Source organism: Salvelinus namaycush, chromosome 12 (assembly GCF_016432855.1).
Source record: "Salvelinus namaycush isolate Seneca chromosome 12, SaNama_1.0, whole genome shotgun sequence".
Classification (NCBI taxonomy): domain Eukaryota; kingdom Metazoa; phylum Chordata; class Actinopteri; order Salmoniformes; family Salmonidae; genus Salvelinus; species Salvelinus namaycush.
Window position 1 is genome coordinate 43,164,771 of NC_052318.1, and position 25,127 is coordinate 43,189,897.

Sequence of the window (25,127 nt, forward strand, 5' to 3'; positions counted from 1 at the left end):
CGACAAGAGACACCACAACACTACATAAAGAGAGACCTAAGACAACATAGCGTGGCAGCAACACATGAAAACACAGCATGGTGATGTGAGCATAGTATGCGCTAAATGTGGGGTGTGAAAAAGATTTGTAGGCCATTAAGTCACACACCCTAAAGAAATGAATAAAGAATCAGGTAGGTCTAACACCAGAAATGTCGGTTTTCTGACTTCCGGACTATACCATAATATAGGTATATCATAGAATATCATTATAAAATGTACTGTATATCATAATAAGCATTATTTTTAATTCTCAACGCGTTCTTGTTCTCAGCTGAGAGTGACAGTCTTTCACTGCTACTAATTGTTTTCCACCGGTCTCCCAGATAATTTACGTAAGAAAAGGACAAACCGCTCCTTCACTTTCATGAAGTCACTGCCTAGGAAATAACAGGCCAATACACAAAGTGGGCCCCTGCGACCCTGAATTGAGAGTGCATTTATTTGCATGGGAATGACATGAAACCAGACACAGTCTGCTGGTTTCTTCTCCAAATAGATTGTAGTAAGTAGCCTACATATATTGTATGCTTGCAGAGCAGACTGGGATGAAACTAAAGACCATAAAAGAGAACATTGTAATATGATCTCCACATCCCAAAAACCTGTAGGCTATTTCAATGTGTGTATCATGAATGAAACACGATAACACTTTGGTATGAGCAATATCACTCACCGGTATTTAGGCTACAGAAACTCTCAACAACGAAAATGAAGAAACAGCTCTTCCATGAAATACAAGATCGCAAAAAAATATCACAAAAGTGGGGTCGAGTGAATACATACATTGATTTTCATATTCCTATTTGACTGACAGCTCAAATCGACCTCTGATTGCCGAAACTGTGTGCGTGAAGGCGGGGCGTATGCAGTCAGTGGAGGTTAGTGCTATTCGACTTTGATTGTGAGTGGTGAAACATCCCCAGTGAGACGACTGCGAGTTGACAGCGGATAAGTCCATAACTTTTAGTTTTTTTGTTTATTATTACCTGAAAGTGATTTATCGTTAAAAAAAATATTTAAACTCTTTAATTTGTCAATCATTCTACATCACTGGAAACGTAAAGGCAGTGGCAACGAGACACGCAGTTGTTCCCGACCAATCGACTAGATTTTTTTAGGAGGATTTTTACCAAAGAAAATTCATACAATTATTGTTCTGGCCGTTTGGAAAGAAAATAGGCTACCGAAACGAACAAAACGCAGCAGTAACATTATTTTCGCTCATGTTGAGACTTGAGGGGGTTTTCAAGTGCTTCAATTGCGGAGTCTAGACATCGAATTGAGAGGACATTTGGGAGAAGTAGAGGGCTCGCGGACAAAGAGTGGACCGAATACATCCCAAGGATACGATAAGTTTCACATACATGCGTCCCCTTTTTGAAAATGACAGAGGACAACGGTGCTATATAATTGTATAGCCAAGCTGTACAATATTCTATAGCACTATAAAGGAAAGTTTTCCCTCAAATTAAAGTTCATATTTGATTGACTATGCTAGATCTTTAAAGAAACTGGTGGTTGATTCTTTTTAATCGACTTATTCCATGAGATATTGACTTGCAACCGTCCGTCAAAGCAAGGTTTTCCTTGAAATGCTGTGACCACATTTTTGTATTACTAATTTCCAGTGAAACTGGTGTTTGAACTGTGGTCCGTGTCAGATGTGGTCAGTGTTGCGGCCAATGGGTACACGGTCCAGCTGACGGTGCCACTAAATTCCCAGTTACACGTTTTTTGACCAACACGACCGAAGGAGTTCGTTTATATTACGGATAATCTGTATGCCATTATGAATTTCATATCCAGGCGCATTGCCCCACTTTGGCTGGTCCTGCTGGAATGTGTGCTTCTGTCGACAGCAGAGGAAGGTAGGTTGGATTACCTCCTGTACAATGTTCTCAAATATAACAAGGCTGTTTCATGTTCTGTCATTATGCTTATTATCGACGGGAAATGTACAGTGGGGTTATTAGGCTACCTAATTATTGAAAATATGATTAAGGCCCATTTTGCCTTCAGATTGTGGTTACATTGTAACTACAGCACCGTTACATGGTAACAGCCGCACATGGCAATGTAACATGCTAGTTGACAATTATCGTGCTGGTTAATCAAACCTACACTCCTACATTAACTATGTTTACTGTACATTATGTTGTCTTTGTATAGAGAATGATCACCCTCCACTATCTAACTATTGCAATGAGACTTTTCCTGTTAATGAAGATTAATTTGACTGGCCTGCACAAGAGCCTATGCAAATGTCTGTACATAGGCATTTTAAAAACAGCCCAAGACAACATAAAAACCTGGATTCATTTAAGATACGAAGGTGATAATGAATTAGCAGTGTGTGTGTGTGTGTGTGTGTGTGTGTGTGTGTGTGTGTGTGTGTGTGTGTGTGTGTGTGTGCGCGCACATTTGTGGATTTAGTGTGTCTTTATGTATGTGTTCTGGAAAGGTGTGGAACAGCACATAAATGGTCTGTGTGGAAACATACACTACACGGCTAAAAGTATGTGGACACCTGCTTGTCGAACGTCTCCTTCCAAAATCACGGGTATAAAGATGGATTTGGTCCCCCTTTGCTGCTATAACAACCTCCACACAGTACTAGATGTTGGAACATTGCTGCGGTGACTTGCTGCGATTCAGCCACAAGCATTAGTGAGGTCGGGCACTGATGTTAAGCGATTAAGCCTGGCTCGAAGCCGGCGTTCCAATTCATCCCAAAGGTGTTCGATGGGGTTGAGGTCAGGGCTCTGTGCAGGCCAGTCAAGTTCTTCCACACCGATCTCAACACACCATTTCTGTATGGACCTCGCTTTGTGCACAGGGGCATTGTCATGCTGAAACAGGAAAGGTCCTTCCCCAAACTGTTGCCACAAAGTTGGAAGCACAGAATCGTCTAGAATGTCATTGTATGCTGTAGCGTTAAGATTTCCCTTCACTGGAGCTAAGGGGCCTGACCTGAACCATGAAAAACAGCCTCAGACCATTATTCTTCCTCCACCAAACTTTACAGTTGGCACTATGCATTCGGGCAGGTAGCGTTCTCCTGGCATCCACCAAACCCAGATTTGTCAGTCGGACTGCCAGATAGTGAAGCGTGATTCATCACTCCAGAGAAGGTGTTTTCACTGCTCCGGAGTCCAATGGCGACAAGCTTTAAGCCACTCTTGTCGATGCTTGGCATTACGCATGGTGATCGTATGCTTGTGTGCGGCTGCTCGGCCATGGAAACCCATTTCAAGCTCCCAACGAACAGTTCCTGTGCTGTCATTGCTTCCAGAGGCAGTTTGGAACTCTGTTGTGAGTGTTGCAATCGAGGACAGACGGTTTTTACACGCTTCAGCACTCAGCTTCCCCGTTCTGTGAGCTTGTGTGGCCTACCACTTCGCGGCTGTGCCGTAGTTGCTCCTAGGCATTTCCACTTCATAATAACAGCGCTCACAGTTGACCAAGGCAGCTCTAGCAAGGCAGAAGTTTTACGAGCTGACTTGTTGGAAAGGTGGCATCCTATGACAGTGCCACATTGAAAGTCACGAAGCTCTTCAGTAAGGCCATTCTACTTCCAATTTTTTCCCCTAGGGAGATTGCATGGCTGTGTGCTCGGTTTTATTCACCTGTTAACAACGGGTGTGACTGAAATACCCGAATCCACTAATTTGAAGGGGTGTCCACATACTTTTGGCCACACAGTGTACCAGCTTCTAGACCGCATCCACCCAGACCATTTCTACGGTGTCTAACTACCAATCAATCCTGAACGGCATGGCTTGGATTAGTTCCACATTACATGCTGAAATGGAGACACCTGGTCCCTGCTATCTACAAACAATTAACATGGTGCTGTTTGACAGGCATGGACAACATCCGAGCACGGCTATGGCATTACAGGTGACTTGAAGGGATTAGTTGGCTATGCCTACTACAACTTCACTGTAATTAGCCACAGCAACGCCAAAATCAATTCACAATTGTGTTTTAGTTGATTAATTGAAGTTAAGCTCATTTTTCGAGGTTTTGCCCTCAGTCAGTGTCTGCACTATTACGATTCACTCTACGTCCTGGCCTGTAATGCTACTCTGTAGGTCTGCTTCACTTCCATTGAGAAGGGTTTTTGAGGATCTAGGCCTAGAATGTATCGTTTTCATGTCATGAACCCACCTCCAACATCTGTTCACTAATTCCCTTTTCAGCTCCCAACAGATGGAACAGAAAGAGAAGCAGCGCTGGGAGTTAGGCTCATCTATTGAATGTGACCTCTCCCTTGTCTTTTAAAAACTCCACTTATACAACTTATTTACTTTTTAAAATAATATTTGCACGGCATTTGGCGGTTTTTGAAGTGTTACCTCCATGTGGTGACTGCAGGACTGTGAAGGTATTAAAAAGGGCAATGCTGGTGATGATTAATTTGGCCAAGTTAAGCTTGGCGTCCGTGGGGGGTAGATTGGATTCTGTCCACAGGGTAAGATCCTCAAAAGGGCCCCAAACCCTCTGAGATTAGACTGTGTGTGTGTGTGTGTGTGTGTGTGTGTGTGTGTGTGTGTGTGTGTGTGTGTGTGTGTGTGTGTGTGTGTGTGCGTGTGCGTGTGTGTGAATGATTAAACAAAGGCTGATCCCTGTGCATATTGTATATTAGATATTTAGTGGTCTTTGTCGGGAAGAGTTTGAAGAAAGAATACACTTCCACCCCAGTGAGCCGGTGAGCCTTCACAATCAGCCTTCGAGATGAACTAACCCTCCAAAAGACGCCACTCTGAAGACCCATCCTCTCTCTGTTGCGTTCTCATTTCCTCCACCTACGCTTCTTTCTCTCACTCTGTCTCCCTCACTCTGTCTCATACTTTGAATAGAGTGCCGCGATGAGTGACATTCTGCTTCACAACCCATAAACCCAATGTCTAAAACCAGCAAACGCTAAAATAATGTTTTTATTCCGAATGCAAGAGGCCCTAGGTGAAAGAGTTAGGGCCCCCCCCCCCCCGCACTCTTTTATTTTGTTACTCTTTCCGTTGACTCTCTCTCTCTGCTGTGTGAGCGAGGCAGTGCAGTCTGGACTTACCACTGTCTGCCCCGCCGCGGAAATGCGGATTTCTTCCCCCGAAATCCTATTAAATGGAACTGATTTTTATAAGAAAGGGATTTGCATTTAAAGCAATCCTCCCCCCTCACTGACACCCTCAGCCCATCATCCTCTGTGGCTTAATCCCACGATTAGCCCCTTGAAGAGTTAAACAGGCATCCGAGTCGTGCAGCTGTAATGTACAGGCCAGTTTCCCTCTACTCTTCAGTACCACACACGGACAGACACATATCGGCCTAGACAGATGGGTTCCTGAGTGGGTCTGGATTGGCTTATCAAGACTACTTTAGTCACAAATGAGATGCGATGCAAATGGAAATATGACAGGTGGACGGTAGTCCGGGTTGATGAGGGGATAGAAAAAGCCCCCCAGTCCACCACCACCAGCCCCTCAACCCATGCATCAACGTCAGTGGCACGCTGACAGGCAGGCAAGAAGCGGGGCAGGTGACCCACGTGCTCTCCTCTGCACCTCCACCCACACACCACTCACTGTGAGAGGGGACACAATGGGGACGACTAGAGAGGGGACCGGCAGCAGAGGACATGGAATGAGGCCACAGCCTTTCATATAAGACAGGGACAGAGATTGACACTTATGGAGAGAGTAATTTCTGCCAGTGGGTGAGAGGGAGAGACTGCTATCAAGTCAAGTAGAAATGAGAAAGGGCTGACGAGAAAGTGAGAGGGTGTGTGTCTGTGTTGAGTGTGTGTCGTAGGTGATTATCAGAAGCGCCTGGCTGTGAGACAGAGGGACTTCCCATGCCTGTGTGCTCGCTGTGATTCCCCTGAGCCTCAGAATATCTGTCCTATATACAGTAACAACACTGAGGCTCAGCAGGCAGCAGGCTTCCAGTCCCACCACACAGCTCCTCAGACAGAGAGAGAGTACACAACTTGTTCACACTGGTTTCACCATTTCATCCATCATCATACGCGATATCTCTGTCTTATTTCCCTCTTTGGAACCTACAAAATCTGTTCCAAAGCCCCCCCCCCCCCCCTTCAATCCCACCATGTCTTAAGCCGTTAAGAGCAAAGAACAGTGGAAAGAAGATTTTGAGCTGTACCCCCTCAATGTGTCCGGCTTTCCTTGGCTGCTGAAAGGGAGAAAGAGGGGGATGAGTCAGAATGAAAGAGAAGACCCATGCAGAGCGAGTATTCTCTTGTATCTGGGCTTGGACGTGCCGATCTTTGGATGGTTGATGTAGCCTTAGTCTGTGCTGCCATTCAGAGTGACTGTCCTCCAGCTTCAAGCTGTTCACCTCCCACTGCGGATTAGTCACTGAGAGACTGTGTGTGTTTGCGCGTGTGTGGTGTGTCTGCGTGTTTCATGTCACAAGGACCATATACAGTTGTAATAGTCTGTCATGTTTTTCTGGAACCAATGGGGACCCCAAAAGCTCGATATGTTAAAGAAGGCAGACGTTGGAGAGGGCCCCGACACTAAATGTTGGTCGTATTACTTTCCGCAGTCGATGCGTGTACTTTTTGCGTCAGAGCATATTTGAGTGCGTCTGTAGAAGTGTGTGTGAGAGAGTTGACCTTTAGTTTGGTATTTTTCCCAGTGTTCAGTGGGAGGGAGACTCTCTCAGTGTGACTGACATGGAGATGCATGCAAACACATTTTCTGTCCAGAGATAATTATAAGGATGCGACTTGAGTCGTGGGATGGGGAGAGAGTAGTGGGCGGAACGGCAGAAGATTGAACGACAGAATTACAAGGACAGAAAGAACCACGAAAACACAACAAACAGTGAACATGCTAAAGGTGCACGGAGGTTGTACAGAATTTGAAAACGGACCTGTACCAGAGCCAAAGTGTGTGTACCAGAGCCAAAGTTTCCTTCAACACATGGTGATAGTTTGTGAACTACCTTTATAAACTCTTTGTAAATTCTTATGAACGTAAAGAGTTACCGCCGTCACACTTGTTACCGTTGAGTCCCTATGAGTTATGAAACAGAAACAATTACAAATAAACACAACTCCTTTTAATTGGAGGTTGACTCTATCCTAAACCCTTTGTTCTAAACACACAGTGACACACACACTGGTTTAGTCGTGATGCCTATTAAACCCATGCCAACTAACTGCACCATTGTTGTCCACTCAGTAATCGGCGAGGTTACTTGATCTTGTAGCGAGCTGTTCCACAGTGGTTCTCTTTTTCTCTCTAAGGGATGGAGGTGAGGACTCAAAGAGTTTCTTGTTCCACTCCAGCTCTACTTAATTAGGCTTTTATGGAGTTTAATCTCACCCATAGCTCAGTGTCTTTTGTTAGCCAGGGAGGGAGATGTGGGAAGTCAACTGGACTCTTTCAGATCACCCCTTTGGTGTGAGATTAGCTAAAGAACTCCAAATCAAACCAGGGCGAGACAAACCCAGAACATTACTACTGCTGACCAATCTCCGCAATTCGCTAGCTGAAACGTGACAGAAATGTTGTGGTAATATTTCCCTACGTTCCGGAGACAACTACCATAGTCTGTTGCATGGAAATGCTGCTGTCTCTACTTCTATATCTTCTGCTGTGGCACAGGAATTTCAGCCACCATTTTTTACCCCAAAAATTCAGAGGATTGAGTCAATTGGAGCCTGCACATTTCGGAGCCAAAATGAATACCAGACTCGGAGGGTAGGTTTAAGACACTTAATCCCCACTGCTATGGTCAGCCATTTTGGTTCCCAGCTGTGTTATTTAACTCTGGCTGCATACCCACACACATACCCACACAGATACCCACACACATACCCACACAGATACCCACACACATACCCACATAGATACCCACACAGATACCCACACACATACCCACACACATACCCACATAGATACCCACACAGATACCCACATAGATACCCACACACATACCCACACAGATACCCACACACATACCCACACACCCACACACATACCCACACACATACCCACACAGATACCCACACACATACCCACATAGATACCCACACAGATACCCACACACATACCCACACACATACCCACACACATACCCACACAAATACCCACACACATACCCACACACATACCCACATACATACCCACACACATACCCACACACATACCCACACACATACCCACACAGAAAAGTGACCCTGTCCAGTTCTAATAGCCAGTAGCCTGCTCCCAACAGTCACTGGATGGGGTTGTGGCCTGGGAGGGAAGGAGAGCACAGGGACACTAGTATCTACCTGCCTGGACCAGCCTGTTTGGCATACATCCCTGAAGAGGAGTACATCCAACTAGGAGTCCAACATTAACACCCTCATTCTCACTTTCTTTCCTCAATCCGTTCTCTTTCGCTCTCTCTTTCTTTCGCTCTCTCTCTCTCTCGCTCTCTCTCTCTATATATATATATATTTACAGTATATACACTGAGGGTACAAAACATTAAGAACACCTTCCTAATATTGAGTTGCACTCCCTTTTCCCCTCAGAACAGCCTCAATTTGTCGGGGTATGGACTTTACAATGTGTCAAAAGCGTTCAACAGGGATGCTGGCCCATGTTGACTCCAATGCTTCCCACAGTTGTGTCCTTTGGGTGGTTGACCATTCTTGATAGACACGGGAAACTGTTGAGCCTGAAAAACCCAGCAGCGTTGCAGTTCTTGACACAGTCAAACCGGTGTGCCTGGCACCTACTACCATACCCGGTTAAAGGCACTTAAATCTTTTGTCTTGCCCGTTCACCCTCTGAATGGCACACATACACAATCCATGTCTCAATTGTCTCAAGGCTTAAAAATCCTTCTTTAACCGGTTTCCTCCCCTTCATCTACACTGATTGAAGATGTTTAACAGATGACATCAATAAGGGATCATAGCTTTCACCTGGATTCACCTGGTCAGTTTGTCATGGAAAAGGTGTTCCTAATGCTTTGTTCACTCAGTGACATAGATGCACCTCTCTCTCAAACACACACAGGCTACATGTAAACACACACAGGTCCATGCGCTATCATAACGGTGCCCTTATTATAAAGAGCAGAGAGTGAAGTGTAATGTTTCCTCAGAGGGCCTCTCGCTCCAGTAGGTCTGCTGAATGCAGTGTGAGGATGTCAGTGGCCAGTCCATCACTCCTCAGCTCCCTCCAGACCAGGAGAGAAGCAGGAAACAGGGAGGAGGGGAGTGGGATTAGAGGAGAGGAGGAGACCTAATCTCACAGGCTCAACTCCATGTCAAACACACAAACACACACACTCTAAGAACTGCCGGTTTGCACAAACACACACACACTCATGCTCACATGCACATGAATAGTGGAAGGCGGTGTCTTAGTGGCAAAATGCCCTGATAAGCTTCCACTAGTCTCTTTTCTTCTCTCCCTTTCTCCCTTCATCTGTTTCTGTCTCTCTCTCCCTCCCAGCTATCCCATAACTGCTTAACCCAGGTCAGCCCTGTCCAACACTCTCCCGCCCACCCTTCTCCCCACTCTTCTCCCCACCCTTCTCCCCACTCTTCTCCCCACTCTTCTCTCCACTCTTCTCCCCACTCTTCTCCCCACCCTTCTCCCCACTCTTCTCTCCGCTCTTCTCCCCACTCTTCCCCCTACTCTTCTCTCTACTCTTCTCCCCACCCTTCTCCCCACTCTTCTCTCCCCTCACCCTCTGTTTTTCTTGCTCTTCCCCTCTCTCCCCTCCGCATGTTCTCCCATCCTACCCTAACCTGAATCTCTGTTCTCTCCCTCTCCTTCTCAGCTACCCTCCCCCTTTTGCTGTTCCTCTTCCCTTCTCTCTTTCCTACTCTATCTCTCCCTCTCTCTAGGCGTGTAGGGGTAATTGGCACTCTGAGTTTCCTTAATTAAAGCGGGGGTCTAATTGTAGTCGATGCAGGGCGAAGGCTCACAGGCCTATAATTTCCCTATCACACTCCAGAGCCACTGGAGGGGAAAGAGAGGGAGAGAAAGCAAGAGAGCGGAAGGGCAAGTAGCGGAGAGGTAGAGAAGAAAGTGAAGAAGTCGGTCTGTGATTAAAGAGAGGGTTTGTGTTCCAACTCGATGGAGTCATGCTATCATATTCAAGGTCACTTATGTAAAGAGCAGAAGCATTTGGGTTTATTCACCTGCTATGTGGAGTGGATGGGGTCGGAGCCTACGGGGACAGAGCTGGTCGTAGGAATCCTAGACTCTTCTGTACAGCCAGGCCCTGCTCTCTGGGGTGGTGGAAGGCCAGGATGAAGGATGGGACCAGCTTATATGGAACACTCTTGGGCAGGGGTCTAAGACCTTCTGGTCTGCAAAAAGCAGCAGGCTGCTTGCCTGTGTGTGTGTGTGTGTGTGTGTGTGTGTGTGTGTGTGTGTGTGTGTGTGTGTGTGTGTGTGTGTGTGTGTGTGTGTGTGTGTGTGTGTGTGTGTGTGTGTGTGTGTGTGTTCAGTCAGCCCCATCTCAATGATAACCTCCATTTACTGTTGGATGGCCTGTACTCTCTTGGACATGTTTTTTCTAAAAGGGTTCTTCGAGGCCTCCCGAGTGGCGCAGCGGTCTAAGGCACTGCATCGTAGTGCTTGAGGCGTCACTACAGACCCGGGTTTGATCCCAGGCTGTGTCACAGCCTGCTGTAGTTGGGAGACCCGTGATGCGGTGTACAATTGGCCCAGCATCGTCTGGGTTAGGAGAGGGTTTGGCCAACCGGGATGTCCTTGTCCCATTGCGCTCTAGCGACTCTTTGTGGCTGGCCGGGCGCCTGCAAGCTGACTGCAGTCGCCAGTTGTACGGTGTTTCCCCCGACACATTGGTGCACTGGCTTCTGGGTTAAGTGATTGGTTCGGAGATTCGGAGGACGCATGGCTCTCAACCTTCGCCTCTCCCGAGTCCGTACGGGAGTTGCAGTGATGGGACAAGACTGTAACTACCAATTGGAAATTGCGGAGAAAAATGGGTAAAAATGTTTAAAAAAATACAAAAGGGCTCTTCAGCTGTCCCCATAGGAGAACCCTTTTGGGTTCCATTTAGAACCCTCTATAGAAAGGGTTCTACCTGCAACCAAAAAGTGTTCTTCAAAGTAGGGCTGACCCAATTTAGTCGACTGATCGATAGGCTGTTGGTCGACCAAGATTTGTTTAGGCAAGCAGTGGCAAATATATTTAAAAAAATGTATGACACATGAGACACCTGTCTGATTCCCCCCTGTCTCAGTGGACTAATCCATTGCAAAGGCCACGGGGGTGGCTCACCAGTATCACCAGTAGTACATTTACCATTATTTCCCATCATTTCTAATCTACAATGTTTGTTTGATTACGGTAAGTTCAATATATTATTATTCCAGTCTTACCGTTGTCATTGTCGGAGTGGACACGTTGTTTGCAGAGCGCACAACCTATGCTACACTTGTGAGAAAAGAGAAAAAGGTTTTGGTTTAGAGGTGAGGCTACCTGGCCTGCGTGCAAATGTAGGCTTACAAATGTGCCCATTTGGCGATCCGATAGTATTTCTGATTGTCTTAACTCACCATCACTATGGAGCTTCTCACAGTCATTTTGTCTTCGCCTCAAACATCAAGTAAACAAAGTCTGTTTTTACCTCCATTGAGAATGACAATAGTTCCTCAACGTAGCCTGTTTGAAAAATCTTTCCAGCTCTCTCCCTTTCCATAACCAGTCAGCATGAAAGGGGGAAAAAATGTCATGCTCTGATCCGGTGGAAACGTCATAAAATAGGCCTACCTGATTCCTTCTTATCCCTTGCGCAAATAGTCTAGAGCTGTGTCTGTTTGTCTGGAGCTCGCTGGCGCAGGAAACTGAAGGCCCAGAATATTTATACAATGTTGCAAGTTTGCTAGCATGATTGGGCCAGACCAAGTTAGTAGTTGATACAATGTTTTAAGTTTCTTGCAGACAGGCCATGCATATCCAATGTGATTTATTTGTTTTTAATCAAGATATTTTCTACCTGCAGGCGGCAATGTTTTTATTTGTTGGTTTATGTTGGCAATGGAAGTTACTTTTAGATTTGTATAATTTTCATTTAGATACAATTTTAAATATTATCTATATTATTGTCCTCTACTTATCTCCTTGTTGGAAGATATTACAAACTACTAAAGGAACATCTTCAAGGATCTGCTTTGCTGTACAGCAGCAGCAGTTCATGGAAAACATGAAACTTGCATTGGATAGAAAATTAAAACAATTAAAACAAATTTGATTAACCACATGACATTGATTTTGAGACATGTAGACTTTATTATAAATTTAATGAAACTGTTCCACAAAAATGAGCATATGAAAATCAAAACTGTCACGCCGATCAGTAGAAATGGTACGATAACTTGGCACTCCAAATGGAAAAGGTTGCCGACCGCTGGTGTAGCCTATTACCGGCAACTTCAGGAGTGTAATGGCAGAATCTGCAAAGGCCAGCAGTAGCAGGCAGCGGGAGGAGGAAGGTCGGAACAGGTTTACTCCTACTGGTTAGGCTCTATTGATCTCTGGCTCCCTCTTTAGTCATTTGTGTGTCTTCATTTGTAATCCCAGTGCTTAAAGCATCAGACAAGCTCAGTAGCCTACATGTAGTTGATTATATTCAAACATAGGGTGTGTTTACAGTACATAAACTCTCGGTCGACTAAGATAATTTTTTGTTGTCGACAGCCCTACTTCAAAGGGTTCTCCTATGGGGACAGCCAAAGAACCATTTAAGGTTCTAGATAGCACCTTTTTTTCTAAGAGTGTACTCTCATATAGCGCGGTACTACATGTCTGTGCATGCATACACAATGAGTAAACTTAACATTAGGAACACCTTCCTAATATTCAGTTGCGCCCCCATTTTGCCCTCAGAACAGCCTCAATTTGTCAGGGCATGGACTACACGGTGTCGAAAGCGTTCCACAGGGATGTTGGCCCATGTTGACTCCAATTGTAACGGCTTTCGTCTTCCTCCTCGTCTGAGGAGGAGAAATTAGACGGATCGGAGGACCAATGTGCAGCGTGGTAATTGTTCATCTTGATTTAATAAAAGTGAACACTCAAAATACAAAAAAACAACAAATGTGTAAAACCAAAACAGTTCTGTCTGGTGCAGACACACGAAGACGAAGACGAAGACAACCACCCATAAAACCCAACACAAAACAGGCTACCTAAATATGGTTCCCAATCAGAGACAACACAAAACACCTGCCTCTGATTGAGAACCATATCAGGCCATACACAGAAATAGGAAAACATAGAAATATAAACATAGACTGCCCACCCCAACTCACGCCCTGACCATACTAAATAAAGACAAAACAAAGCAAATAAAGGTCAGAACGTGACACCAATGCTTCGCACATTTGTGTCAAGTTGGCTGGATATCCTTTGGGGGGTGGACCATTCTTGATACATACGGGAAACTGTTGAGCGTGAAAAACCCAGCAACGTTGCAGTTCTTGATACACTCAAACCGGTGCACCTGGCACCACTACCATACCCTGTTCAAAGGCACTTAAATATTTTGGCTTACCCATTCACCCTCTGAATGGCGCACATACACAATCCATGTCTCAATTGTCTCAAGGCTTAAAAATCCTTCTTTAACCTGTATCCTCCCCTTCATCTACACTGATTTGAAGTGGATCTAATAAATTGCATCAATACTGGATCATAGCTTTCACCTGGATTCACCTGGTCAGTCTGTCATGGAAAGAGTAGGTGTTCCTAATGTTTTGTCCACTCAGTGTCGAAAAACACTCAGACAGACACATCCATCCTGTCTCATAAAAGATAATGATAGTTCAGTGGTAAACACTGATTACACACCTCATACTCACCACACACTCACCTCATACTCACACGGCTGGCGTAACCGGCTGTGCCTGGAGGGGGCTGACAGTTGTGTTTCCGCTGCTTCTTATGATTGATCCTCATAGGACATCAGTAGGAGCAGGTTAGGAATGGCACAGTGTGTGTGTGTGCGCGTGACTCCATTTTATAGGAGCACACCAGTTACCACCATGACGACGGTGTGTAATTTGGTTTCCTGTGAACTTGAGGCAGAACACACAAGATGCCTTCCCATTCCTCCATCTCCACCTCACCACCATGCCTTCCCATTCCTCCATCTCCACCTCACCACCATGCCTTCCCATTCCTCCATCTCCACCTCATCACCATGCCTTCCCATTCCTCCATCTCCACCTCACCACCATGCCTTCCCATTCCTCCATCTCCACCTCACCACCATGCCTTCCCATTCCTCCATCTCCACCTCACCACCATGCCTTCCCATTCCTCCATCTCCACCTCACCACCATGCCTTCCCATTCCTCCATCTCTACCTCACCACCATGCCTTCCCATTCCTCCATCTCCACCTCACCACCATGCCTTCCCATTCCTCCATCTCCACCTCACCACCATGACTTCCCATTCCTCCATTTCCACCTCACCACCATGCCTTCCCATTCCTCCATCTCCACCTCACCACCATGCCTTCCCATTCCTCCATTTCCACCTCACCACCATGCCTTCCCATTCCTCCATCTCCACCTCACCACCATGCCTTCCCATTCCTCCATTTCCACCTCACCACCATGCCTTCCCATTCCTCCATTTCCACCTCACCACCATGCCTTCCCATTCCTCCATCTCCACCTCACCACCATGCCTTCCCATTCCTCCATCTCCACCTCACCACCATGCCTTCCCATTCCTCCATCTCCACCTCACCACCATGCCTTCCCATTCCTCCATCTCCACCTCACCACCATTCCTTCCCATTCCTCCATCTCCACCTCACCACCATGCCTTCCCATTACTCCATTTCCACCTCACCACCATGCCTTCCCATTCCTCCATTTCCACCTCACCACCATGCCTTCCCATTCCACCATCTCCACCTCACCACCATGCCTTCCCATTCCTCCATTTCCACCTCACCACCATGCCTTCCCATTCCTCCATTTCCACCTCACCACCATGCCTTCCCATTCCTCCATTTCCACCTCACCACCATGCCTTCCCATTCCTCCATCTCCACCTCACCACCATGCCTTCCCATTCCTCCATTTCCACCTCACCAGCATGCCTTCCCATTCCTCCATTTCCACCTCACCACCATTCCTTCCCATTCCTCCATTTCCACATCACCACCATGCCTTCCCATTCCTCCATCTCCACCTCACCACCATGCCTTCCCATTCCTCCATTTCCACCTCACCACCATGCCTTCCCATTCCTCCATCTCCACCTCACCACCATGCCTTCCCATTCCTCCATCTCCACCTCACCGCCATGCCTTCCCATTCCTCCATCTCCACCTCACCACCATTCCTTCCCATTCCTCCATCTCCACCTCACCACCATGCCTTCCCATTCCTCCATCTCCACCTCACCACCATGCCTTCCCATTCTTCCATCTCCACCTCACCACCATGCCTTCCCATTCCTCCATCTCCACCTCACCACCATTCCTTCCCATTCCTCCATCTCCACCTCACCACCATGCCTTCCCATTCCTCCATCTCCACCTCACCACCATTCCTTCCCATTCCTCCATCTCCACCTCACCACCATGCCTTCCCATTCCTCCATTTCCACCTCACCACCATGCCTTCCCATTCCTCCATCTCCACCTCACCACCATGCCTTCCCATTCCTCCATCTCCACCTCACCACCATGCCTTCCCATTCCTCCATTTCCACCTCACCAGCATGCCTTCCCATTCCTCCATTTCCACCTCACCACCATTCCTTCCCATTCCTCCATTTCCACCTCACCACCATTCCTTCCCATTCCTCCATTTCCACCTCACCAGCATGCCTTCCCATTCCTCCATTTCCACCTCACCACCATTCCTTCCCATTCCTCCATTTCCACCTCACCACCATTCCTTCCCATTCCTCCATTTCCACCTCACCACCATTCCTTCCCATTCCTCCATTTCCACCTCACCACCATGCCTTCCCATTCCTCCATTTCCACCTCACCACCATGCCTTCCCATTCCTCCATCTCCACCTCACCACCATGCCTTCCCATTCCTCCATCTCCACCTCACCACCATGCCTTCCCATTCCTCCATCTCCACCTCACCACCATGCCTTCCCATTCCTCCATCTCCACCTCACCACCATGCCTTCCCATTCCTCCATCTCCACCTCACCACCATGCCTTCCCATTCCTCCATCTCCACCTCACCACAATGCCTTCCCATTCCTCCATCTCCACCTCAGCACCATGCCCTCCCATTCCTCCATCTCCACCTCACCACCATGCCTTCCCATTCCTCCATCTCCACCTCACCACCATGCCTTCCCATTCCTCCATCTCCACCTCACCACCATGCCTTCCCATTCCTCCATTTCCACCTCACCACCATTCCTTCCCATTCCTCCATTTCCACCTCACCACCATTCCTTCCCATTCCTCCATCTCCACCTCACCACCATGCCTTCCCATTCCTCCATTGGATTTACACTTGTTCCACCCCTGTTTAAAGCTGAGAGCGACCCTGCTCCCCCTTAACCCCTCATCTCCCTCTCTCCATGCCCCCTGGGTGTCGATTTCTTAATTCTGGCTGTTGGACTGTGCTTATCAGCTCTCTGCAGCCTGCTACTACCAGGGAAGGATGGGAGAGAGAGAGTGGTAAAGATACGGAGGGGAAACAGGAGAGAGAGGGAGAGGGAGATGTCAGGGCTCTCAGGGACTGTCAATGGAGATGGAGAGAGTGAGCGATATGGATAGAGAGGGAGGGAGAAGTGTTTGGCTTGTCAGAGACAGGGAGGGGAGACTGTTAAAGGGCGCATTATATCAAATGTGCCTCAGTGTAAATGACAGTCTGTCAAACCTGCTGGTTTCATATCAGCCTATCAGAATTATTGATGGCATGGCGCTGTTCTGTTCTAAACACAGCTGACCCAGAAAACACACAAGTGATAGAAAACTTTCATTCTATCTTTCCAAAAGCAGACTGTGCCAGAGAGTAGGGTGCACTAAGATAGGTAGAAATAATTCCCTTACGAGGCAGAGGGAGGGAGGGGTGAGAGAGAAAAGGAACGGAAGACAGAAGAGAGAGAAGTTAGTATCTGTGCACTGAGGACGTGTATTAATAGATCAAAGGAAGCCTGGTAGTGGGGAGATGATGTGGGCACGACTGGGGATGGTCACGTGACCATCTTACCTGCAGACAGCCTGACCCCTGAGAAGGACCCCTGCAAGGAAACCCCTTAGGGGCGGACAGACTCTAAAAACACACCACTGGGATTCTGATGGAAGGAAACCTCGTTCCATCAATAAGTCATGGGCGGACCACAATGCAGCAAAGAGCCAATCTACCGAGGGACATCTGGGGGGGAAGAGGCATTTTCGCAGGAAAAGAAATCATTTCAGCTCCGCTTGCCTGTGACATTTCTGCATTGTTCCAGTTCCGGGCCCCAGTCCGTATTGAATTACTCAATCATAGCAGAACAGTTCTTGGCTGTTAGGGACCTGGCAGTCTGCCTACACTCCAGGAGATTACGCAGAATCAATTCATTTGTAACCACGGCTGGAGGGGTGTTGTTGTGCCGTAGGTGTATGCGCAAGACAAGTGTGTGTGTTTGTTTGTGTGCCCACTGTGACTACTTCAGAGGGAGCTGGTTTGTTGTGTGCCCACTGTGACTACTTCAGAGGGAGCTGGTTTGTTGTGTGCCCACTGTGACTACTTCAGAGGGAGCTGGTTTGTTGTGTGCCCACTGTGACTACTTCAGAGGGAGCTGGTTTGTTGTGTGCCCACTGTGACTACTTCAGATGGAGCTGGTTTGTTGTGTGCCCACTGTGACTACTTCAGAGGGAGCTGGTTTGTTGTGTGCCCACTGTGACTACTTCAGAGGGAGCTGGTTTGTTGTGTGCCCACTGTGACTACTTCAGAGGGAGCTGGTTTGTTGTGTGCCCACTGTGACTACTTCAGAGGGAGCTGGTTTGTTGTGTGCCCACTGTGACTACTTCAGAGGGAGCTGGTTTGTTGTGTGCCCACTGTGACTACTTCAGAGGGAGCTGGTTTGTTGTGTGCCCACTGTGACTACTTCAGAGGGAGCTGGTTTGTTGTGTGCCCACTGTGACTACTTCAGAGGGAGCTGGTTTGTTGTGTGCCCACTGTGACTACTTCAGAGGGAGCTGGTTTGTTGTGTGCCCACTGTGACTACTTCAGAGGGAGCTGGTTTGTTGTGTGCCCACTGTGACTACTTCAGAGGGAGCTGGTTTTCTTGTGTGCCCACTGTGACTACTTCAGAGGGAGCTGGTTTGTTGTGTGCCCACTGTGACTACTTCAGAGGGAGCTGGTTTGTTGTGTGCCCACTGTGACTACTTCAGAGGGAGCTGGTTTGTTGTGTGCCCACTGTGACTACTTCAGAGGGAGCTGGTTTGTTGTGTGCCCACTGTGACTACTTCAGAGGGAGCTGGTTTGTTGTGTGCCCACTGTGACTACTTCAGAGGGAGCTGGTTTGTTGTGTGCCCACTGTGACTACTTCAGAGGGAGCTGGTTTGTTGTGTGCCCACTGTGACTACTTCAGAGGGAGCTGGTTTGTTGTGTGCCCACTGTGACTACTTCAGAGGGAGCTGGTTTTCTTGTGTGCCCACTGTGACTACTTCAGAGGGAGCTGGTTTGTTGTGTGCCCACTGTGACTACTTCAGAGGGAGCTGGTTTTCTTGTGTGCCCACTGTGACTACTTCAGAGGGAGCTGGTTTGTTGTGTGCGCGTGCATCCATGTGTCTATTGCGTTGCGCATGTGCATTTCGAATATCCCCTTGTTCCCACAGCTAGTCCATATGTCCCCCCTCTGCCCCTGAGAATAGAGAGGTTTCTCAGCAGGTTCTTTTTTTTAGCTAGAAACAAGGGGGGGGGGGGGGGGGGTCTTAGGACAGACCTGTATGGCACACTGACCGCAAACATGGAGGAGAGGGAGGGAGGGGAAGGGGTGTAGGGCTAAACAGAGCTAAAAGGCGAGGAAGGGAGCAGGGTCTATTTGACTCAGGACTCAGTTGCTCCCTCTCTCTGTAGTGACTATATAATCAACCGCCTCTCTCTCCCTCTTTACATTGAAGCGGAGCGTTTAGCTAGAGCCAGTTGAATGACACAGTTCTACTGCCTCAGTGAATTGATCACGGTGAGCACCGGGAAGTGTGTCTGTCCGTGTAACTCTGCGACGGCTGTTGAAGTGTGCGAAGTGTCCTCCCCTGCAGTGTGTGTCCTCACATTTCTCGTGTCCGTCTTCACAGAGGTCCTGATGAACACTAGGACCGAGACGTCAGATCTCAGATGGACCATCTACTCCCGTGACAACCCTCTGGTGCGTATACTGACCCCCAAAACGTATCCTCTCTCTCTCTCTCTCTCTCTCTCTCTCTCTCTCTCTCTCTCTCTCTCTCTCCTCTCTCTCTCTCTCTCTCTCTCTCTCTCTCTCTCTCTCTCTCTCTCTCTCTCTCTCTCTCTCTCTCTCTCTCTCTCTCTCTCTCTCTCTCTCTCTCTCTCTCTCTCTCTCTCTCTCTCTCTCTCTCTCTCTCTCTCTCTCTCTCTCTCTCTCTCTCTCTCTCTCTCTCTCTCTCTCTCTGTAGAAATAGGTCCATCCGATCCTGGATCCTACCTTTGAACTCACTTTATTCCTCATAAGTTTAGAATCTGTATACCAACTGTATAACAATGTGTCATTGATGGGCTTGCTATCTAAACATCTGGTCTCCTCTACCCCGCCGTCTCAGTGGGAGGAGGTGAGTGGTCTGGACGAGGAGAACAACAGTGTGAGGACCAATCAGATCTGCCAGACGGACGGCTTGTCCAGCCATTGGCTGCGCAGCGGGCTGATCCAGCGGCGGGGAGCGTCCCAGGTGTACGTGGAGCTGCGCTTCACCATGATCGAGTGTTCGTCCAGTGTCACACACCACCGCAGCTGCAAGGAGACCTTCAACCTCTACTACTACCAGGCCGACTCTGACGAGGCTACACCCACTCACCCATCATGGATGGAGAACCCCTATACTAAGGTACACAGCTATTGTATATACACACACACACACACACACACACACACACACACACACACACACACACACACACACACACACACACACACATCAACACTCAGCAACACATTCCTCATGGATGAAGAACCTCTACACTAAGGTATACACACCAAGGGTTGGAACCGGTTCAGGGAACAGAACTGAAAACCGGAAAATAACTAAATTATTTGAGGAACAGAATCAGAATCAGAAACGAAAGTGATCTATACTGTTCCGGAACAGAAACTTTATTTTTTAAAGCATGGGAACTGGTTAATAACGTAGTTTTTTTCCCCAGTTCCATGAAAATCGCAAAACAAAGCGCCTATGCAAAGCCCTCACTCTGTCATTCAGAAATGTATTCCAGTGTCTGCCTGCCTGCCAGCTGGAAATATTTGTGTGTGTGTGTTTGTACTGTAGGTTACCTGCCCCTCCCATCTGAAGCATAGGTTCCTGTAGCCTACTGACAACATTACAAGCATGATTCAGAAATTAGGGAGAGATGTTTAAAAGAATGGATGAACTTTTTCAATGCTAGTTAAGGATATTATAGTTATCATGTTTCACATTGGATTTATGAACTGTTTTTAATTCTAGCGCTGCTCTGAAAACACAAGCTCGTTAGCTCTGGTCCAACGTTAAACCAACTCGGAAGTGCAAAGACATTCAGAGTTCCTGCATAGAAGCCGCTCTTCCGTAGATATAATTCTGTGGGCCTAATTCAGATCAGGCATGTCATGACAAGATGCCCGGCGCTGCAAGGCAAGCTTCCCCCATCCTCTCTCCCTCTCTCCTCACCCGCAAAATATGTCAGTTGCATCTCACGCCCTACATTGTGACTGGCAGCACAGTTTGTGTGTTTGTCTTTCCTTATGATTAAACCATGTTGTTACGGCGAAATACAATTAGCTCTTAATTAACGACTTTCCTATACAGATTAAATCGCTTACCCGCTCAATAGCCAGTTACTCTATCTGCGCTTATTGGGGAAGTCATTTAATGTCGAGCTAAATAAAATAAAAAACGATTACAAAGGTTTAAAAAGGAAAGGAATATTAAACTGTACTTTTGGGTCTCGAACCGGTTCAGAACTTTATTTTTCTGGTCGGAACAGTGCAACGGAACCAAAAAATGATGGTTCTGTTCAGAACGAAACGTTTGGAAAACAATTTTGGTTCCACACACAGCTGCAAAACACACACTGACATACACAGATATACATGTACACACACCCGTTATGGATGGAATCCACTGGAATGTGAGTAGGCTGTTGGGATGTTGGATACCATGTAGAGATATTACTTCCTGTGTTTGTGTTGACCGCCTGCCTCTCCCTCCTGTCATCCTGTAGGTGGACACAGTGGCAGCTGACTTCCTGCTGAGGAAGGGCGGAGAGCGTAAGTTCAATGTGAAGACCCTGCGGCTGGGGCCTCTGTCTAAGAGGGGCTTCTACCTGGCCTTCCAGGCCCAGGGAGCCTGCATGGCCCTGCTGTCTGTTAGGGTGTTCTTCAAGAAGTGTCCCGCCCTGGTCAGCTCCCTGTCCTCCTTCCCTGAGACTGTGCCCCGCACCCTCGTACAGGAGGCCCAGGGGGTGTGTGTGGACAACGCCGCCCAGCAGGGGCCCCGGCCACGCCCTCCCAAACTCTTCTGTGGAGAGGACGGCCAGTGGGTGGGCCAGCCCACTACTTCCTGTGGCTGTCTGTCCGGATATGAGCCCGCTGATGGACACAGCCGCTGCTCAGGTGAGAGGAAGGGGGAGGTGAGGGGGGGAGACAAGGGGAGTATGCCGTCTCATCAGTTTAGGTGGAAATCTATTCTGTCTGTCCTTTCACACTCACACAGAGTTGAGGCCTAAACAATGAAACAATGGAGAAGTAGCCGGGTGGGGGTTGGAGGGCGGGGGACAAGAGAGAAGAGGCTTACAGAAGCAGTATTAACCGGGAGTATTGTGGTGGGGCAGGTTAAAGCCTGGGGGATTGAGGGAGGTCAGGGGGAGCAGGGCAAAGGTTAGAGGTGAGGGCGGTGTCACAGGGCTGGGCGGCTGAGGGTGGCGCTTAGGACATGTCAGGACTGGCTGTCAGACAGACCCAGTGAATCAGCCATGAATGGAGGGAGGGGAAGAGAGGAGGGAGGGAAAGAGGGAAAGGAGGAAAAGAGAGGAGGGAGGGGAAGAGAGGAGGGAGGGGAAGAGAGGAGGGAGGGAAAGACAGAAAGGAGGGAAAGAGAGGAGGGAGGGGAAGAGAGGAGGGAGGGAAAGACAGAAAGGAGGGAAAGAGAGGAGGGAGGGGAAGAGAGGAGGGAGGGGAAGACAGAAAGGAGGGAAAGAGAGGAGGGAGGGGAAGAGAGGAGGGAGGGAAAGAGAGGAGTGAGGTTGCAGGTAAAGAATCTTCCATTACCGGTACATCGAAGCCAACCTGACAACAGAGAGAAGCAGGGAGTATTCTCTCTGGGGAGGTACAACTCTCCTAATGAGTCAAATTATCCATGTACACACACACGCACACATTCACAGGTGGAGAGAGACAGATGGACAGAAATGCGGATAGTGTATAATGAAAAGCCAAATGTTTTACTCAAGCCTCTTGTTTGAAGAGAAAAAAAAGTACGAAAATGTGTGCACTCACTGCTGTAAGTCCCTCTGGATAAGGGTGTCTGCTGAATGACTCAACTGGAATGTTCTTATGTTCTATCCTCCATTTCAGTGGTTAGATACAGTCTTTTGCTGCTCTGACAGGGAGTTGCTCACGAGCCAAAACAGCCACACTCAGCAGGTCATTACAGGCACTCCGCATCATTGCAGATGACTGAAAATGTTGGAGAAGAGCTCGTAAAGGCAGTAATAGAGCTCTGCCAAGCTAACGCCAGCACGCACACTGGTACGCACACACACAGTGCAGGACACTTCTCTTCCTCATGTCCACACCATCACACAGACACAATGCCACAGGCAGGCGGTGGGTTGCCTCTGTCCAGCTAATTACTGTGCTCTTATTTCGTTCTCTCAGTGTGAGTATGTGTGAGTGTGTGAGTGTGAGTGTGAGTGTGTGTGTGTGTGTGTGTGTGTGTGTGTGTGTGTGTGTGTGTGTGTGTGTGTGTGTGTGTGAGTGTGTGTGTGAGTGTGAGTGTGAGTGTGAGTGTGAGTGTGAGTGTGAGTGTGAGTGTGAGTGTGAGTGTGAGTGTGAGTGTGTGTGTGTGTGTGTGTGTGAGTGTGAGTGTGAGTGTGTGAGTGTGAGTGAGTGAAACGGGCCTCCACCCCTGTCTCCCACTCCCCCCTGGAGAAATGTAAAGGGAAGGTCGCAGTAGGGTCACATTCCACACTGTGCTTTAAGGAGAATGGGAACACTCTCTCTTCTTCTCTCTCTCTCTCTCTCTCACTTTGTCTCTCCCACATGCTACTGCCTCAGTAACACTTGTCTGCACAATTACATTAGCATACACACACAGCCAAGTATATCATTTAGCAGACAGTGTTTAACTAACTTCTGTTGCTGTCTTCTCGTTTTAATGTGGCAGGTTGTACTCTTATTTAGCATCCCTCTCCAACAAAGAGGAAAGCGTGTCATTAAAGGCAGTGTGTGTGGGTTGATGTATGGAGAGTGTGCCGGCGGTGGGGGGGGCATAAAGCTCTTTAAGTGGCCCGGTTGGAGCCTATCTGTTAGCTATAAAACTCTCTCATCCCACCAGCAGCCAGCCAGCCAGTTAGAGGGTATTTACCAACAGCACTCTGATGCCTTATCTCTGACTGTCTCTGTCTCTGTCTCTCTCTCCCTCTTTCTCTGTCTCCTTCTTTCTCTGTCTCTTTCTCTGTCTCTCTCTTTCTGTCTCTCTCTTTATCTGCCTCTGTCTTTCTCTGTCTCTGTCTCTGTCTCTCTCTCCCTCTTTCTCTGTCTCTCTCTTTCTCTGTCTCGTCTCTCTCTTTAAGTGGCCCAGTTGGAGCCTATCTGTTAGCTATAAACCTCTCTCATCCCACCAGCAGCCAGTCTTTCTCTGTTTCTGTCTCCCTCTCCCTCTTTCTCCGTCTCTGTCTGTCTCTGTTTCTCTCGGTCTCTGCCTCTGTGCGGCTTCGATGCTCCCTGGCGTCTGGTCACTGAGGTTGAGTCTGTTAGGGGAACTCTGACCCTCAGTGCAGCTCCACCTTCTGTCAAAAAGCCTTTTACTAAGATGCATTGTAGAGTCTGCTCAGTATCGCTGTAAGGATTCTTTTGTGATTCTTTGGGGATACTTATGTCTTGTGTCCGGTATCTGTTTGCACATGTTTTTAAAGCATGCACTTCTATAGTACATGTGCTACTATTCAAAGGCCCTCTTCACACACAATAGAGAGAGAGAGAGAACGAGAGAGAGGGTGAAAGTTACACCGTGTACACGGATAACAAAGAGAAAGTCTATTTATACTGTCTGGGAAAGGAAGGCCAGGGCCACTTGAATTGTAATGATGTCATCTTATTCAGCGATTAGGTTCGACGCGGGGCTTTTATGTAGCTTCCTGCCTGGCTGAGTTAGCACCTTAACTGTTTATCCTCTCTATTTGGTTAATGATAACTCGGCTCCAGGGAGTCGGAAACTGTTAGACAACCCGGCTTTGTATTAATCCTGTAAACAGTGTTTCCCCTATATTAATTTGGCAGTGGCGGGCCGCGGCTGCTCAAACTTTGCCGCCACTCCAAGAAATATGATATATATATGATGAAATATGATATATATATATGATGAAATATGATATATATATGATGAAATATGATATATATATATGATGAAATATGATATATATGGGAAATATGGTTGTTTAAAAAATATCAATATATTTGGCATGGTAAAACGTTGTCAGTGTAATCTTAAATGACTAAAAACAGATATAAGTATGTAGAAAATATAAAGAAGATATATCTTTTTTAATAAGATCATCTTTGAGAACGAATAGTCACCTATAAATACTCAACAGTCAGAGAGAATCTCACATTTATAAAAAAGGCATGGCTTAGGGTCCCCCATTGATTTTGTTTGAGTCACC

General features: G+C 47.5%; 1 protein-coding gene across 2 annotated transcripts in view; it reads left to right on the plus strand.

The window, feature by feature from the left end:
• The first annotated feature begins 957 nt into the window (after positions 1–957).
• The window catches only part of LOC120057267 (ephrin type-B receptor 4a-like), a 37,539-nt gene continuing 13,369 nt past the window's right edge, over positions 958–25,127 (plus strand). For both annotated transcript variants that reach the window (XM_039005819.1, XM_039005820.1), the window contains exons 1-4: positions 958–1,910; positions 19,337–19,407; positions 19,817–20,098; positions 21,468–21,858. In XM_039005819.1, the coding sequence (XP_038861747.1) occupies positions 1,832–1,910; positions 19,337–19,407; positions 19,817–20,098; positions 21,468–21,858 (823 nt within the window). In that variant the 5' untranslated portion in view covers positions 958–1,831. The remainder of the gene's footprint in view (positions 1,911–19,336; positions 19,408–19,816; positions 20,099–21,467; positions 21,859–25,127) is intronic.